The following is a 17,097-nucleotide window of genomic DNA, read 5'->3' on the forward strand; positions in this document are numbered from 1 at the left end:
CCTCCTGGTTTTGGTGCTGAATATCATAGATTTCGCTTTGGTTACGTTGCGTGCCAACCATTTTCTTGCAGAAATCGACAAATATCCCCAATTCTTTGCACGCACCAGTAGGTGTGACAATAGGACCACGTCGTCAGGAAACAATAGGGCCGGAATCTTGTCTCCAGCTAGCATGGGGGCATCTATCTGTGAGCCAAACAGCTCTTCCAATTACTCAATTGATAAGGATATAGACTAACCTGGGGGCCATTACGCACCCCGGCGGACCCCTTTCTTGATATGAAAGGTTCTTGTGGTGCTGCCATCTGTTCCCCATCGGACCACAGCTAAGTTTCCAGAATACACATTATAGATGGCAATTAAGAGGCTAGCAGGTATATTAAGCCCTCTGAGGACCTCCCACACGTGCCACCCGAGTACTGTGTAGAATACTATCTGCAGGTCTACATAAATCGCCAAGACAAACATTTTTCTGAGTAGAGCATATTTGTTACATACCATCCACAGCCGTAAACTTTGGTCAACTGTGCTGAGCCCCCACAGAAACCTGCTTGGCGGTGGTTGATAATATGGCTATCGGTGATCCAGGATTAGAAATGGAGTAATATTGCCCATGCATACATTTCTCACCCACGTCCAATAACAAAATTGGATGATAGCGGGCAGTTCTCTAGCGCCCTTCTTGTGAAAAGGAACCATCTCTGCACAGATCCATGATGAGGGGAACATCTTGTGTTTAAGGACTGCGTTAAAAAGTTTGGTTAGGTATGGGATCCAAATAGCTGGCTCGCTAGCAAACAGATCGATTGGGACCGTGTCTGGGCCTTTCCTCAGTTTTTGCCCGAGTAAGGCTCTACCTACTTCTTCAAGAGTAAGTGCCAGCGGTGGGATTATTGGCACCCTCGCCCTCAGGCTCTGGTCCTCTATCCCCAGACATGTTGCCAATCTGTATCCTTTCTTTCCTATAGAGCCCAGTGAAGTACTCAACCCAAGTATGATCAGTGATGCAGCCCTGCAGCGTGTTGGACCCTGTTTTATGTCCCACCCCATTACACTCCAGCATTCCCTGGAATCACTTATGTCTATTGGAGTTAGGAGGGCACCGCAGGTGTCCTCGCACCATGCCCTCCTTTTATTCTTTAGGATGTCATGATACTCAATTCTAGCTGCCTCTCGTGTAGATTAACTAAGGTAACACTATCTTGCGGATCTGCATGTGCGAACTCGCCCAAGAGAGGGACGATTTCATAATAGGCAAGATGATATCCAGGTTAAGATTTCCCCACCTGATGTTGCGTCTAGCGTGACCATGGACAGCCAGGACGACACCGGCCTCCAGTGCCTTGATTCCACCGACTTATGTCAGTCCCATGAAGGACTCATTCACCTCCAACACCAGTGGATGGTGGTCGCTTTCGACCCCTCCTTGAATACGGAAGCTATTCACTAAATGCCAGGCCGCTATATTAATAAAGATGTAGTCTATTCTACTTTGGGCCAGGTCATGCATCCCCAGGAAAACAAGCCCATTACAAGCCTTGCGGTTGGCCGATAGCAGAATGGCTACCTCCTCGGCGTTACTATATTGCCTTCTTGGATGGGTAGAGTTGAGAATGCCTACACCCCAGCGGCTGTCCTCCTCATCCATGATTTCAACCATACTGGCCAGGGGTTTGAACTGCAAATTCAGGTCCCCTATAGTCAATATCCTCAAAAAGTTAGGTGAACTAGTTCCCCGGAGGCCAATGTGATCAGTCATCTTTAAGATGAGGTCCACGCCTAAGTTTAACGGGCCCCTTTTATAAAAATGTATAAGCATTATCATGGAATCATCCTTTAGTTGGAAAATGTAATTCGAGCATATCAGGGGAATCGTAATCCACTAGCTGAATGGACTAAAACAAGGCGACGTACACCCACATCACCAGCCCTCCCCTTGGGCGGTGCTTCCTTGCTTTAATAGCTGGGATGGCAAAGGTGGTATACCCCTGGATATGAGGGGCATCAATGACCCAGGTTTCCTGTAGGCTCATGATTATTAGCCTATGGCCCCGGATAAAATTTGCCCAATCATTGTCAACAAGGTATTTATTCACCCAAGCAAAGTTGCAGGATAAAACATGCACCCCAGGTCTTAGTTGGTGAAGACTTCCAGGGGGATGCTAGGGGCCATTGCCCCCTGCACCCAAAGGGTCCAGCTCACTTCGAGAGGGAGCTGTGTCCTCTGTCCCTGTCCAGGGTGCCCGGCGCATCAGTCAGAAGAAGTCGCAACAGACTCCCAGCTTAGCTCGATCAATCTGCACTGGAGCCTAGATAGACCGTCCTTGCTGCCCGAAGGACCCTTGTTGCACCAAGCACTAGCTCCAACACCGGCTTCTCCTCTAGATCTCATAGGAGGAGGCTGGTAACGTTACCATATTGAGTGACATTGAAAGGACTGGGCGCAGTCAAAAAACCATAACACCTTGAGCAGTATTAAAACGTGATGAACCAGCTCAGTGGCTAACAGCAAGACTTGCTTTCTGTAACTGAGGAGGAATGCTTTGCCAGCTGGCACACCCATCACAATGCCCCTGAAATATCAGAGTCCCCTAGCGAAAACATCCAAAATGGTCAAGTATTACACAAGGCGAGCTTTCCATCGAATAAACCGGTTGACAATTAGATAAACATATTTCCTTTGCACATCTTAAGTTCAAAGTCTTTATGCTCTCAGAAGTACCACATCTCCCCTAAGAAAATAAAAAGATAGGCTCAATAGCTACGAAGCCGAGTGCCTATGATTAAAAGTCTTCCTGATTTTTATTGTAAATGCTCCCTGTGTATCTTTCTGTTATGTGCAGTACAGTTGCTGTGGATGGGCAGCTAGATTTAATAATAAACAATAACAAAAAGTTCCTTACCTGAGCCAAATTACGAGACTCACCTTCTTGGTCCTGATGAGCTTGTGGTCTTTGAATTCTGTCAGCTGGGCCCTCAACGTGAGATCACTGTTTACTAGGAACGCCTCTCGACACTGCTGATAGAAATCTTGGAAGGAAAGACCTGGTTTGGATAGCACAAGAAGAGACATTGTAAAAACATTTTTTTAAAAGAATTTAAGTCCAAGTGCTGAGCTTATTACAGTTGAGGCAATGCTGATTTTGTTCATTCTAGCACTGAGATGTAGTCTGGGCTCTGCCAGACTAGATTGAGGAGTCTTTTCCTTGAAACACTCTAGCTCTTTCTTGGCCACCTGCTTGACCATTTGCATTGATCAATTATTACAACCTTCCATAACCGTACCACTAATCTGATCCAGGGACAACTTTGGTTTCAATTGCAAAGCAGCCATATTGCATTTGCCACCTTGTATAACTCCACCCTATAGCTAAGAGACATGTTAACATGTAACTGAAATGCTACAACCACACTCCCCCGACACCAACTAGGGCCATGGTAAATTCCTTGTAAGGGCAGAATGGCACTCTGCGCCACTTAGATTTGCCTAGAAACAACTCGTTGGATATTCACAAAAATCTATAGTCGCCATGCACCCCCAAGTTTCTTCTCGCGAGTCCCAGATTCATTTAGGGGACTTACAAGGTGAAGGCGCATTCCCAACATCTGAATACATATTGGCGTACTGATTCCATGTGGGTGGGTGTGTAGGGTTGTGGGCTAAGGCCCAGCTGCACCCTTCTGAGGCCATGTGAGTGCATTTGCAGTGATGGGCCTTAAATTGTACAATAGGACAGGATTCCTAAATGTGAAACACAGTGAATCACATGAGTTTTGTTTACTTTGCCCTGGATATGCACTCAGCCTCCAAAAACCGTATAAGAATAGGGGTAGCCGCACCATAACTTTGTCTTAATTTGCTGTGTTTCCTGCTGTTTCTGGATGGGTCCCAGCCATTGACAAAAGTTACGCACATGCAATGGCTTCTAAATGCAAAATGCAATGGCAAAGTACTGCTTGCCTCTGTACATCACAAGAGGATTGGGAACCACACTAGTGCTCCCTTCCCTTGAGTCAGCTGTGTTACTTACCTCTAGACTGGGTCCATTAAACGGCAATTAACGGACCCTGCGCAGCTCACCTTGCATCTTGGATCCCAAATCTCTTGCAAAGAGACTTCCAGTAGGTGGAATATACGACCTATGACTACCCAAGACATCACCTTATGTTAGGTAAGAATTGGAGTAGTCATATTGTGTGAGACTACACAACACTTATCTGCTTGGTATTAGGTAACCCACCTTTTGGTATAGGTCTGTACTACACAAGTTGGTAGTGTGACTGAGCAGCCAGGCCTTTCCCAAGAGGGGTACATGTGAGCTATAGAGCTGGTGAGCAAGTCAATCAGGACTGGTTGCATTCCTAGAGACAAAGGACAGGGGAGTTTTGGTCACCTCCCTCACATCCTGCCTTTCCAGACACACTAGAGCCAGAGGCGGGCTTCAGGGCTGAAGCCCACCAAAGGAAAAACAAACAAAGGGCTCAAAACTGGCTCAATGTGCATAGTAAAACCCAAGAAAGACCTCACAAAGAGAAAATGGCAAAAAAAGACCGGGCCATTTTGACAAAATGGTCACCCATGGGTGCTACACTGCAGCTGAGGATTCAGTCTGCAGTAGAAAAGCGCAATGGTAGGAAAATTAAACCACTGCCACCAGCCATTTAAAGTAGTGAGGGTAACATAACAAATGTTAAATGACAGAGTAGGATAAGGGGCTACTAAGTAACCCCCCAGCACTCCACATAAGATGGTGTGTGCTGAACCTACTAAGAGAAAATTTAAGTAAAATCAATTTCACTTTACTGTTCTTGGGAACAGCAGTTCACACAAGAAAGGGTATTTAAACCTTATTAGAAATCTAAAACATTTCTCTGTGACACTGCACTAAAGGTGCTGTGTGGCACCATACCAAATGTAGATGCCTCTGGAGTTTGTCAGACTCCAAAAACAGTGGAAACATATAATCCAAATCAGGTCAAAACACATGAGAGAGTGAGAAAAAAATTCTGTCTCACTCCAGGTTAAAAATGTAAAGTCCTAAAGTCCAGCAAAAGAGCTGTGGGTCTCTAAGGTAGAAGGGAATTAGCACAGAAATTAGAATTCTCCCAACACCTTACCTTTCTTAAACCACGGGCCCATCGGCTGCACCACCTAAGCTACAGATTCCGCAACTCAAGTACCTGCACGGCACCGTGGCATCTGGTTCTTCTTTCCTCACTCCAGCAATGCCATCCAGGGTCCTTGTGTTGTCATCCTAGGGTGAGGGTCTTCACTTTCACACACTTAACACTTCTGCTGGACCACAACTTTGATGGTTCATTTTCTTCCTTACTGGAGGTTGTCTGCCTTCTTTGTCATATTGGATACCATTAGTCCGCAGGAAACCATTGTGGGCAAGCTGAATACAACCAGGATTTGTGCGGACTCTGCCTAAATGTTGAAGCTGCGTTTTAAGAAAATTCAAGGAGTTTATACCATTGAACTCAAACTGTTTGCACAGAAAGCCCCTTTTAACTTTTCTTTTGGTAGCTTGAGTAATCTTCTAAACTTGTTGCAGAGGATTTATTTTCCCCGAAAGCTTTTTGATGACTAGAGGTTCACCCAAAACAACCAACTTGCCCCTATGTGAGTTGTCTCATTCAGAAAGTGTGTTGGGGAGCAGACTGAGGGCAGCTATCCGCTTTACTTTTGGCTACACCAGTCTGTATTCTTTATGTAGCGTTGGTATCCCCTTGCTCCCTGAACATAAGCAAAGTTACGACTGAGGCATTTTTAAATCCTACAACGCAGCCATTTTGTTTGAGCTCCTTCTTTGTGTGTTTGTAAGGGACGGCCAGTTTGTCCGTTTATGCTTATGCAGGATCTTCACGGAGCTCACAAAGGTACCTCTGGCTATTTGAAATCTGGTTGGGAATGGATGAGTGGCTCTCAGACGTCTTAATCCACATCTGTGTGTTTGTTCCCACAAAAGCTGTGCTTGACTGGTCAATCCTAAACAGATGGCGGCCAGAACCTTGAAAGGTGCATGACTGTGGAATGGTGGGCTGGGCTAACCACCAGAGAGAGAGAGGGAGGGAAAGAGAAAGAAAGATTAAAACTGGGGAGACTTGGGCCATTCTGCATATTTGTACCTGAAATTTGCTGGAAGATGCTGGAGAGGTGGGAAGTCACTGAAGATCGAGGCTGGCTGGCCACCTGACTCCAAATAATACAGATAGTGAAACTCTGCCTTTCCATGCACTGGAAAGAAACCTGCTTCAGACTTTCTTCTCTTTCAATCAGTGGAACTACTGAAACCACCGTGCATGCAGACTTCCAGTGCTCCTGTGAAGCACTGCAACCTAAATACACACTGAACCTAAATATGGGTGTTCCTGCTGCCTGATGGAAACCAGAGTGGTGGTGTGTTGCCACTCAAAAACTAGCTGCGTTTTTGTGAAGCATCAGGGCTCAGACCTCTGGAGCTTCTCTGCCTTGTCGGGCTGTTCTGCCTCTTGTCCTGAAGCCATTTGGTCTCCATCAGAGAATCTGGTGACCTTTTTAGATGGTGATTATTGTGCTTATTTGGTTTTTCAGTTCTGTCCAACTCTTTATGGGTTGTCTTGAGATGGGTGTTCATTATTTAGTGGGGGTTCCATTGCCCAGCCATATCCAATGGCTCTGCTTGCAGATCATTTAGGAACTGATACCCACGACCCCATGGGCTCCCAAAACTGCTTGCTATGGCCCTAGACTCTTCTGGCTTTGGATCCACCACTGGTCTAGTCTTCTTAGGTCTTTTGGTCACCACGTCTAGGCCTAGAACTGCCCTGTTGGGGTCCTCTAGCCACTCCAGGCTAAACGTTGTCCTCTCTGCAGTTCCTGTGACATGCTGGTAATACTTAACTTACTTTTTCACAATAAAAAACAAGCAGTCTACTGTAATGTCTAACCAGCCTCCTTCCGTGGACACCAACAACTTCCTGATCTAGGATGACAGTACTCGCTCAGTACCCACATAATACCAGAGACTCCCGGAAACTAAGTGTCACAGTATCGAATAACACCATTCATGGGGAAAGGGACAATCACGTGGGCCTTCTGTACTGACTGGGCAGATGGGTCTTCAAAGCCAGCAGCTCTTCCAACCTGATATGAAATGAGAAGGGGCTTAATTACTTGCCTTACTAGAGACTTTGCTCCCTCCCCAATCCAGTGACCCCTGTGTAGCTTAGTAGAACTAATCATAACTTTGTCTTGCAATGGGCAAAGAGTTAGAGTGCACAGTTGCTCGCTGTGCTTTTTACTCAGTGCAAAGCATAGTTTCACAATGTTGTGCATGTGTCCAAATTCCTAATGTCAATTGTATCAAAATAAATCTCAGGTCCACAATCCGCTAACCGACTCAGGTGAGGCAGTTTCGTCACTGCCTGAAATCCTGAAACACTGGTATCAAGCTGAAAAGGGTTTCTTAATATCCAGTTCAGACAAAAAACATGGTGTATCATTTCTTATCGTAACATGTTGAATACGATGCTAGTGGAAAGGTATCTAAAAGTCACTTGACAAAACAAACAGGATTGTAAAAATACAGTCCGGTCTTCTGCACGGTTAAGTGGTGCAATCGCTGTCGAGTTATAACTGTTGGGCACATATGTGAACTGTCTTCCAGACAAGCACATACAGTTTAGCTTCCCCTTGTGGTTTTACTGGAAATCTTTTTAACGCAGGAACGAAGAAAGAAACTTACAGGCATGGAAATTTGAAAGCAGGTAATCCATGTTCAAGCACAGACGCCACGCAAGAGTTTAAGAATAAAGCAGAGTTATTCATTGCCACGGAAAACAGCCCTCTGGTTGCTGTAGTCCATCGTGTAAAGTTTTTTGGCAGAAATGCATTTTCCTACACTACTGGCTTTTTTGGCAACATGAGGGTCACTGGAACCCAGTGTTTCTGCCCGTCTGTTGTCCCCCTCAACACCAAGAACATGATCTCTGCAGACTGACCGTTAAACTCTATGGTCAAGCTATCTTAATGAATTAATTAATCTTTCATAATGCGCTTAATACCCGAGACCAGTCTCTAAGCGCGGGACCAAGTTTTCTTGCTTGCAAAACTAACGTGTTGCCCCTGAGCTATCAGCTCGGCCCTAGAGTCTTCATGACCTCTAATCATTGCCCTTACCTGTGAAATTGCACTTCGTAAAGGTTTGATTAGAGAGTTGTTCATTTTAGGGATAGTGCTCAGATTTTTTATCTACGGTTTACTATTTTTAAAAGGACTTGGTTCGTTTAAACACTTTTCAACTCTTTCAAATAGCCCATTAATTTCTCCCTACATGTAAAGTGTGTGCGACAGATTTGAAACTGACTGCCTCTCTTCTGAGACACTTAAATGAGACACTTGGCTGTTTTTATATTACTTATATTTGTTTAATAGTTTTTGCCTGCACTGTAGATATTTCTTAATGGTTGACTTTATTATAAAAAAATTGAATATATTTTTCAATAAATATGCTGTGTAGACTTACCTCTATTGTGTGCTAATGAGTGCCTAGTGCACCTTTGTACCATCCCACTCCACTCCTAATAGTGGGACATCTGGCTGCTTGGTCACATTTATCATTGTATGGGTCAGATTTGAGTTGGTGGTACCCCTGCTAACACTTAATATGCTTTTATCTAAGAGAGCACCAGAGGACATCTGGAAAATCTCCCTAATAGTTCCCTTATTGTGTGTGTTAGGTTTCACTGTACACTGTACCTTTTTACCACCCTGGTCCTCTCTTGAGATCATAGCCTTCATTGTAATTGCAATGATACTCCTGAGAGAGTCAGGCATCTTCAGAGAATCCCTGTAACCCAAGTGTGGCTTGATCTTCCTGAAACCTACTCTTAGGGTCTAAGAAATCCGAATAGGCATGTCACTGCATGTGCATTTGTTTACATTTCGAACTCTGCTATGGAAAAGGAAATGGAAACACTCATGTAAAGCATGAACCTTCCTAATTTGGACTTTGCATTTTGAGGCTCACCTACCCCCGACCACCTTTGGGCATTCCACTTTGCCCTGCACCTAGCCTGAGACCAACAGGTGAAACCAGGGGCTGGGGTAAGAGTCAGAGATCTGCCACGGATCAAAGGGCATCTATTTGTGAATCAGGATGAGCTTTGTTCTGTGTCATACTCTCCATTGACCTACTGCGCCCCTGCACACATTTTGCATTTGGGCTGATTAACAAAAATTTGTTTGCACACACAACAATATTTTACACAGGCAGACTCACTTTTTTGAATGAGCACAGCACGCACACATTCAGTATGCAGATGTTTTGTCCACTTTTAAGTGTGGGGCATATATGTAAGGGGGCACAATGTTTTATGAATGACCCCATACATATATAAATAACGTACAAAGTTGTGACTGCACCAATCCTTCATTTCACCCGGACACAGAGCAGAGTTTTTAACAGTAGATTGGTGGGGGCGCCCTTGTTGCAGCCATGGTGTTATTAGGAAATACCCAAAGGGCTGTGAGGAGAAGCTGCATGTTCTGCATCATTAGGGGTGTTTGTCTAGATGCATAGAGAGAACCTGTTTGCAGAGTACTTTGGCAGACCATACAGCATTCTGGCACAGAGGAGAAGCCAGTCATCTTACATCAAGGGACAAGAACTAGGAGAAATAACTCCCCCTTTCCCAAGCAAACTGGTGGGGTGGGGTGGGATATTTCACATACCTTGAAAGTGATATAAGTCTGGTCTGGAATCATAGGAGAAAGACACAAAGACAGTGAAGGACCAAGGCTAAACTACATATCTACATTATGAATGCCTCTTGGGGGTATCTTAAGAGTATATTGTGACGATCCTTCAGTTAGCGTCACTTCTCCCCCTAGGGAAGCCCCTTTCCATGAGGTTAGGGAGGTGCAGCCATTAACCAATAGTCCCCTTAAGGGTGGTAACATACAGGAGCATCCCATAGAGAGCTAAAGATGTAATTGGGAGTCACAGCCCCTTTAAACCACACCCTGCAGGCTGATGTTAATGGCATAACCTTCTACACATAAGCTCACTTTCGAAACAATGTGTTATTGAAAAATATCAAATCACCCTGATGTCATAGGTACAGGGACGAAGAGCTTGAGAATGCTACAATCGAGCGGTATGAAGGCTCGATTAGCTGCTGTCAATTGGACTGACGGTACGCTGGGGCCGTCCCCGCTATTTAAACTGAACAGCAAAGAAGGACTGTTTTCTTTGTCGTCTTCTGATCCGTCCGACAATGGCGTGTGTGGGTCTGGTATGCTGAGAACTGTTGTGCATCCAGAAAGAGACCCCGGCAAGCGAGGAGGCTGCGTCAAAGCCTGTGAGGTCGAGCTTGGGCTTCGGAAGACTGCAGTGAGGCACGTCTCCTCAAACCAAGAGACGAACAGTGGGGTGGCTGAGAAGCGTCTTGTGAGTCATTGGGAACCGGCACAGTAAAGCCGAAGAGATGGAAAGGTGGTGGACGTGTAGTGGGTGGACAATCCGGTCCGACAGCAGTGCCAAGACCGCCTACAGCAGAACTGCATAGGCAAACGTGCAGAGAGTACAAGAGACTGTGGTGGTGGCGTTGTGACCCATCGTGCGTGGACCGAGCAATCAGACAACTGAGCCAAGACCGACAGCAACAATTAGCAGCAGAGAGAAGCAGGCCGCAGAACTAGCGTGAAAGAAGAAGTTGAAGAAGAGGGAGAGGACCGGCAACCCTTGGCAAAACCGGTGAAAAGTTCCGAGGGAGAATGTAATGGGAACAAAAACAAGTCCAGCAGGCGGCCGAGAAGATTCAAGACTGTAAATTGTGAAGAAGCAGAGAAAGTATCAACCCACTTTATACCGCAACTCCATTGCCAGTTAAGATTGTGGTGCTGGAGAGTCCAGAGGAACTGAGGGAGCCTCTTCGTCATTCTGATGGGGGAAAGCAAAAGTGTAAGAAGAAAGCTGAAAGTGTTGTACTCTCGTTGAAAGAACTACACGTTTTGTTAAAGGAACATTGAGGAAATCAGCTAGGACAAGGGAGTCATTCTCCTAGCCCTACGAGGATCTCGTAGAACAGTTTGTTATGAAAAGCTTGGAACATTTACTTTTGAGAAGACTTGTCATCTTTGGCATCCAGGAGATGGGTGTCATTCTCCTAGGTCACGATCAGAACCGGGAAATTTAGTATTTGTTTGTTATAGTAACAGGGCTAATGTAGGAGCTTTTGACTGTGACACTGCCTTTTGATTTGGACTTTCAGGTGCTCATCAGGAAGTCAGTGAGTTTCTTTAGTTTAGGTAAGGAAACCCCATTAGAGTTAGGGTTAGATAGGTTTGTCTTTTCTTTGAATAAAAGTTTATAGCAAAAACTATGGCACCACATGGTACCACAAAATGTATATATACATCTATCTTTACCACCTTTTCTCATTTGAGCAGCTCAACTCAACACTGTCATAATCCAAGTGGTGCCCGAATCAGCAAATTGCCCATCTGATACTAAACAAAATCATGAACAACACTGCACGATACAGTCTTTTTGCATTAGTTGGAGGTAAGGGGCGATATGGGGATGGTGGCACAAAGAAACTGTCTTTGGCACCAGGGGGGGGGGGCAATAGTAAAATAAAAAGAAATTAGAACATAGTGCTGCGATTTGTGGACCTTCTTCCACAAACGTATTGGATTTAAACAGTTTTTGTTTCTACTTTTTTATCTGTGGTCTCTTTAAACAACATCCAGTATTTCAATTATGTCCCATTCACATACTCTTTGATTTCCTCTACCCACCTAAAAGTCAGTTCCTGGTTGGTTATTGTGGTGTGGTCAAGGTGGCCTGCAACCATTTTTGTAGAACATAGGCAAGAGCAGTGAAAAGTACTTGGCCAGTAATAAATGGATCAGACTTTGGTGCTCACTTAAACATTCTGATGGCAAGTACCTATAATTCCATTAGCAAATAAATGTATTCAGTTTAGTTAGGTTAAAGTGTCATTATATGGAATAGTGTTCTACAAGGTTTTAGGTTATAAAGAATGATAAATGTAAAGTATACTTGTATTATTTGAAAGATTTTATGACTTTTTCTTAACCATTTCTCCGTTACAATTTAGTTTTCCTTTTACAAAGCTTTTAACAAGTGTAGAGTGTTAAGCAACCCCTGCCTCTCCCACATAACCGCTAATTACTTTAATTCTTTCCCCTTCCTGCCCCCTTCTCAAAGTTTTTTAAAGAGGGAAATATGTTTTTCCTGTACACCCATATCTCCTATTCCCCATAGCTTCCTGTAACAATATAACTCTCCCACCCTTTCACCATTTTTAAAGTTAGCTTTCAGGTTTTCAGATAAGCAAAAGACTTTCCTAAAAATGTTTTTTCAAATCTGTTGTAGTCTGAATTCACCTGGTTTGAATGAATCCTAGGTTCCACTGAAGATGTTTTTATTTGCTATTAAACATCCATCATAACTGTATATAGTACTACAGTGACTCAGCACTCTATAAACTGTTAATTTATATAGGACCTGTAGGTACATTTTGACCTGTTCGTTTAGCTAACCACTCATTACAGGTGAATCCAGGAATATTCAACAAAGTGGTAAGAAATCAACAAATACTTGAAAACCATTATAACCGTACCTTAAATTTCAATTATCCCCATACTAAACATACAGAAACAAACACAACCTCCCCTCTGCACAGCAATCCGCACACACTTCACCACACTGCAACAACAGACTAACAACACATAACTCGCCACAACAGCACATAGGAATTCTGGCACCGATCGAAAACCGCACTTAAGCTCAGGGAACGGTGCAAACCGAACTGTAGCGGCCAACAGGACATCACAACTCTCACTTTCCTATTCCCACTACACCCTACTAACCCCACTCCCCCACCCCTTTTTTGACACCCTCCTTTTCAGATCCGCCAGAGCGCCTGGGGACCACAGCAGTGGTGATGGTGCGCCGTACAAATACCTTTAACATTAACATTTAATATTCCACAAAGAAAGTATATGGTGCTACATGCTGACCAAGTTTTGAAAACGTATGGGAAATTGCTAAAGCGAACAATGAATACATTACCTGGAAATGAAGGGTTATCCTGGTTCGCAAGCTGGTACTCTCCCAAAAGTCTGAATATACCTCTGTGAAAGGAAAGCAAAACAAAACTAATTTGAAAACCAAGTAATTGAAAGGCACAACTAACAGATATAGCGCTCATAAAGCTATAAAATGCATTTATTTGAATTTTCTAATGCGCCAAAATTGTGGAAAAAAAGTTTCAAAGCAGAGGGAAGGGTATTTCACAGACTACAGTTCAGAGTACATTCTTGACTGCAAAATCAAATTAGAACATAAAATATTACAAATAATTACAGATCGCTGGGGGAAAAGAAAAGGATGCTCAAAGTGGGAGGAGCCAGGGTTATTGGAAAGCTGCGTCCAGCAGACAGAATGAGCGTTGGTGGTATCTCCTGTAAAATGGCTCAGTTTTGCTTTCCAAATTCAGGTTGTTTCAGAATTTGGATCCAAACACATTGAGGGAGTTTCTGTTGAATTTCGGTGTGCATAGCAAGCTCCGGGATGCAGATCTCCGGTTCCTAGAATGTGTGTTTCTCTTAATGCTGGATGAGAGATAGCCTGGTACTTGCTGGCAAGGCTCTCGTGAATGATGAATACAGATTAGAAGGCGATTCTGGGTTCAACTGGCAGATGTTTCAGGGATTTCAAGCAGGTGAAATGTGGTCCGAAGGATTGAGGAAGAAGGTACGCCTGGCTGCCTTGTTCTGAAGGACTTGCAGGTGCCAGATGGAATCCTTAATTAACCCCATATAAATAGTATTGCAACAATCAAATCTGGACAGGATAACGTATTGAGCGATGTTGATTTTGTCATGGTTAAGAAGAACAAATTACTTAACCCTGGCAATGTTCTTTCGACTGGATGTTCCTCCACGTATTCCTCATCTTTGATATACTCTGATATCCTGCTTGCAGCTCGGAAAACTTTTTCAGCAGAGGGCGCCGTGGGTCGTCGTCGACCTCGTGTCCCTCGAGAGCCTCAGTCCTCCTCGAGTATGACGTTGACAGTGGCATATATGGTACGTAATGCACCCCTTGCCTCAGTTCATATTTTTCCTCTCACCAGCACAGCAGTATCCAAGATGAGAATACGAGAGTTAACAGAGAAAGGTGTAAACCACAGAAACTCCTTGACAGAGGGGAAGGATGGGAGGGCGATGAGGAATACGTGGGAGAAACATCCAGTAGAAAGAACATAACCAAGGTTAAGTATTGTGTCATCCCACGTATTCCTCATCTTTGATATTCTCCCATAGCAGTGTGTTGCAGGAGGTGGGAAAGAAGAGTTTGATTTTTATTTAATTTAGGTTTATGCCATGTAACACAGCCTTTCCAAATCTGGATTCCTGGCCCGAAAAGGGAATCTAAACAGTAATATTTCGCAAATGTATGCACAGAAGACCTTGTGGCAGCATTGCAGATGTCTTGTAGGGGTACCCCTCTCTGGAGGGGTGAATAAGTGGCTACCCCTCTGTTCGAGTGGGCCCTTATACCTTCGGGAATCTCTTTCCCGGTCAGTCTGTAACAGTCAGATATGCATAGTATGATCCACCGAGACAGCGTCTGTTTAGTAACCGCTTGTCCTATTCTGTGGCCCGCATAGCCAACAAATAGTTGGTTGTCCACTCTCTTCCAGGGTCAAGTAGGTGTAATCTTTCCTCCTCTTTAGATGGATGAGGAGGAGGGTAGAAAGCCGGTGAGACAATCCTTTGTGTCAATTTAAAGTCAGACACTATTTTTGGAAGAAAAGAGGGACAAACCCTCAAAACTACCTTTTCCTTATCAAAGACTGTGTGGTGGTTTAGAAGACCGAGCCTGAAGCTCACTCACCCTGCAAGCAAAAGCAATGCCCATTAAGAATGCAGTTTTCAAAGAAAACATCCTGAGTGGACAAGAATGTAATGGCTCAAACGGATAACCCATCAGGAAGCTTAAAACTAGGTTGAGATCCCAGACTTGAATAATAAAAGGAACCGGTAGGAAGATGTTGGTCAACCCTTTCAGAAATTGGATGACTATAGGAACCTTGAAGTAGGAACCTTGTTCCGGAGAACGCTTGAAAATGGACAGCGCAACCAGATAGCCTTTGGCTGTAGCAACCTGTAGCCTCTGATGGGTTAAATGTAGTAGAAAAGACAAAATGGGTGGTGTGTCACAAGTAAATGGATCAATTCCTTTATCTCGACACCAGCTGCAAAATTTGTTCCAACAGCAGCAATATAAAGATTTTGTTGCTGGCCTTCAGGCCGAAAGAAACACCTCCATGACATCTTCCAGAAAGGTCCATATCTTTGTACCTCAACCTCTGAGACCATGCGTGGAGATTGAGGGTCCTAATCCTTGGATGAAGAATGCGACCCCCCTATTGCAAGAGAAGGTCCTCTCTTTGTGGAAGATGAATTTGAGGGCAGGTGGACCTTTTCAGAAGTTGTGGGTACCACTTCCTCATGGCTAAGACTGGGGCAATCAGGATCATAGAAATTTTCTTAGCCTCCTTGGAACATGAGGAATAAGACAGAAGTGGAAATTCCCAGTCCACTACGAACGCATCCCACAGAGCTCCCCTCGGGGGAAATTCCCTGGTGGAGAACTGTTTGCACTTCCGGTTGACATTGGTCGCAAACAGATCCACTTGTGAGTTTGCCCAAAGGGTGAAGATCTCTTCAAGGACTTCCTGGGCTAACTCCCACTCATTGGAGACTGTGCTCTCCCAGCTCAGAGCGGCTGCCGCCGTGTTTTCTTCTGGAGAGATTCCTTCTTGCAGTGTCCAAAACCAGAGCTGCTTGTTGAGGTAATGCATGGCCACTGTGTTGTCCATCATTATAAGGCACACTTTCCTTGTACAGACGGCAGGAAAGCCATCAGCGCTAGACTGATCACCCTCAGTTCCGAAAGGTTGATATGCAGTTTGGACTTCGATGGAGACAAGTGTCTGCTGATTGTTAGACCGTTGGTGTGACCTCCCCAACCTGATAGGGAGGGGTCTGAAACCACGGTAATCTCCAGCCATGGTTGCCAAAAGGGTTCCCCGTTCAACTTATTCTCCTTGACGGACCACCACAGGAGATCCTGCGCGACCCTCTTCGGGATCCATACCAGAGCCGTCATCCTGCCAGAGTCCTGAGAGCACACTGAAGAGACCTCATTCCCAGACGGGCCTCTGGCACCAGCAAAATACAGGATGCCATGAGACAAGCAACCTCAGAAAATTGAAGGCCAGAAGATTTGAGGCACTTTGAAATATTTTTATCATCTGCGCTATGTGGATAGCCCTCACCTCGGGTGGCAAAGCTTTTCCAGAGGAAAGGTCCAGGACTGCTCTAATTAAATTGCAGCTTCTGGGAAGGTGTCATGTGGGACGTCTAAAGTTGAGGGAGAAGCCCAGCTTGTGGAGAGAATGACCGGTGCTGTCCAGATGTTCCAGAGCCTCTTCGAGTGAACGGGTTCTGATCAGCCAATCGTCCAGGTAGGGTAGTTGTGAATCCCCCCTCCGTAGATACGCTGCCACAACCACCATCAGCTTGGAGAAAACGCTTGGGCGGAGGTCAGCCCAAATGGCAGAACTCGAGACTGATAGAGAGAACTGCCAACGGCGAATCCTCTCTTCACCCTCTGGGAGGTGTTCAGATGCCATGGCTATCACTTCCCACAAAGTGTAGGTGAACTTCGCTAAAGCACAAGTTGCATTTGTTACTTTCAATGCCATACTCCGTGCAGAGAAAACCTTCTTTCCCATGGCATTGAGCCTTTTATCCTCCATGTCGGGAGGGACTGTGGGATAGGCTGCTCCCTCAGATGCAGCTCTATCTGCTTGCACAACAAGGCTTTGTGGACTCTGATGTTTCGAAAGAAACTATGGATCCACCGATGAGGGTCTGTATGTTTGTGTGAAATCCTTGTGAACTTCAGTGATGTTATCTGGATTTTTCCAGTTCTCTAGAACTTTAGAACTTTTCATTGCTGTATGAGTCCTTAAGTGGTCCTCAGTTCAAAATATCCATAAGGCCAT

At 44.8% G+C, this 17,097-nt stretch overlaps 1 protein-coding gene across 2 annotated transcripts in view; it reads right to left on the reverse strand.

Annotated features, from left to right (window-relative positions):
- Positions 1 to 17,097, reverse strand: part of ORC2 (origin recognition complex subunit 2) — a 369,154-nt gene that overhangs the window by 28,500 nt on the left and 323,557 nt on the right. For both annotated transcript variants that reach the window (XM_069615439.1, XM_069615438.1), the window contains exons 15-16: positions 13,089 to 13,150; positions 2,927 to 3,045 (exon numbers count right to left, since the gene is read on the reverse strand). In XM_069615439.1, coding sequence (XP_069471540.1) covers positions 2,927 to 3,045; positions 13,089 to 13,150 — 181 coding nt within the window. The remainder of the gene's footprint in view (positions 1 to 2,926; positions 3,046 to 13,088; positions 13,151 to 17,097) is intronic.

The sequence above is a fragment of the Ambystoma mexicanum genome, chromosome 9 (assembly GCF_040938575.1).
Source record: "Ambystoma mexicanum isolate Mex_15411 chromosome 9, UKY_AmexF1_1, whole genome shotgun sequence".
Taxonomy (NCBI): Eukaryota; Metazoa; Chordata; class Amphibia; order Caudata; family Ambystomatidae; genus Ambystoma; species Ambystoma mexicanum.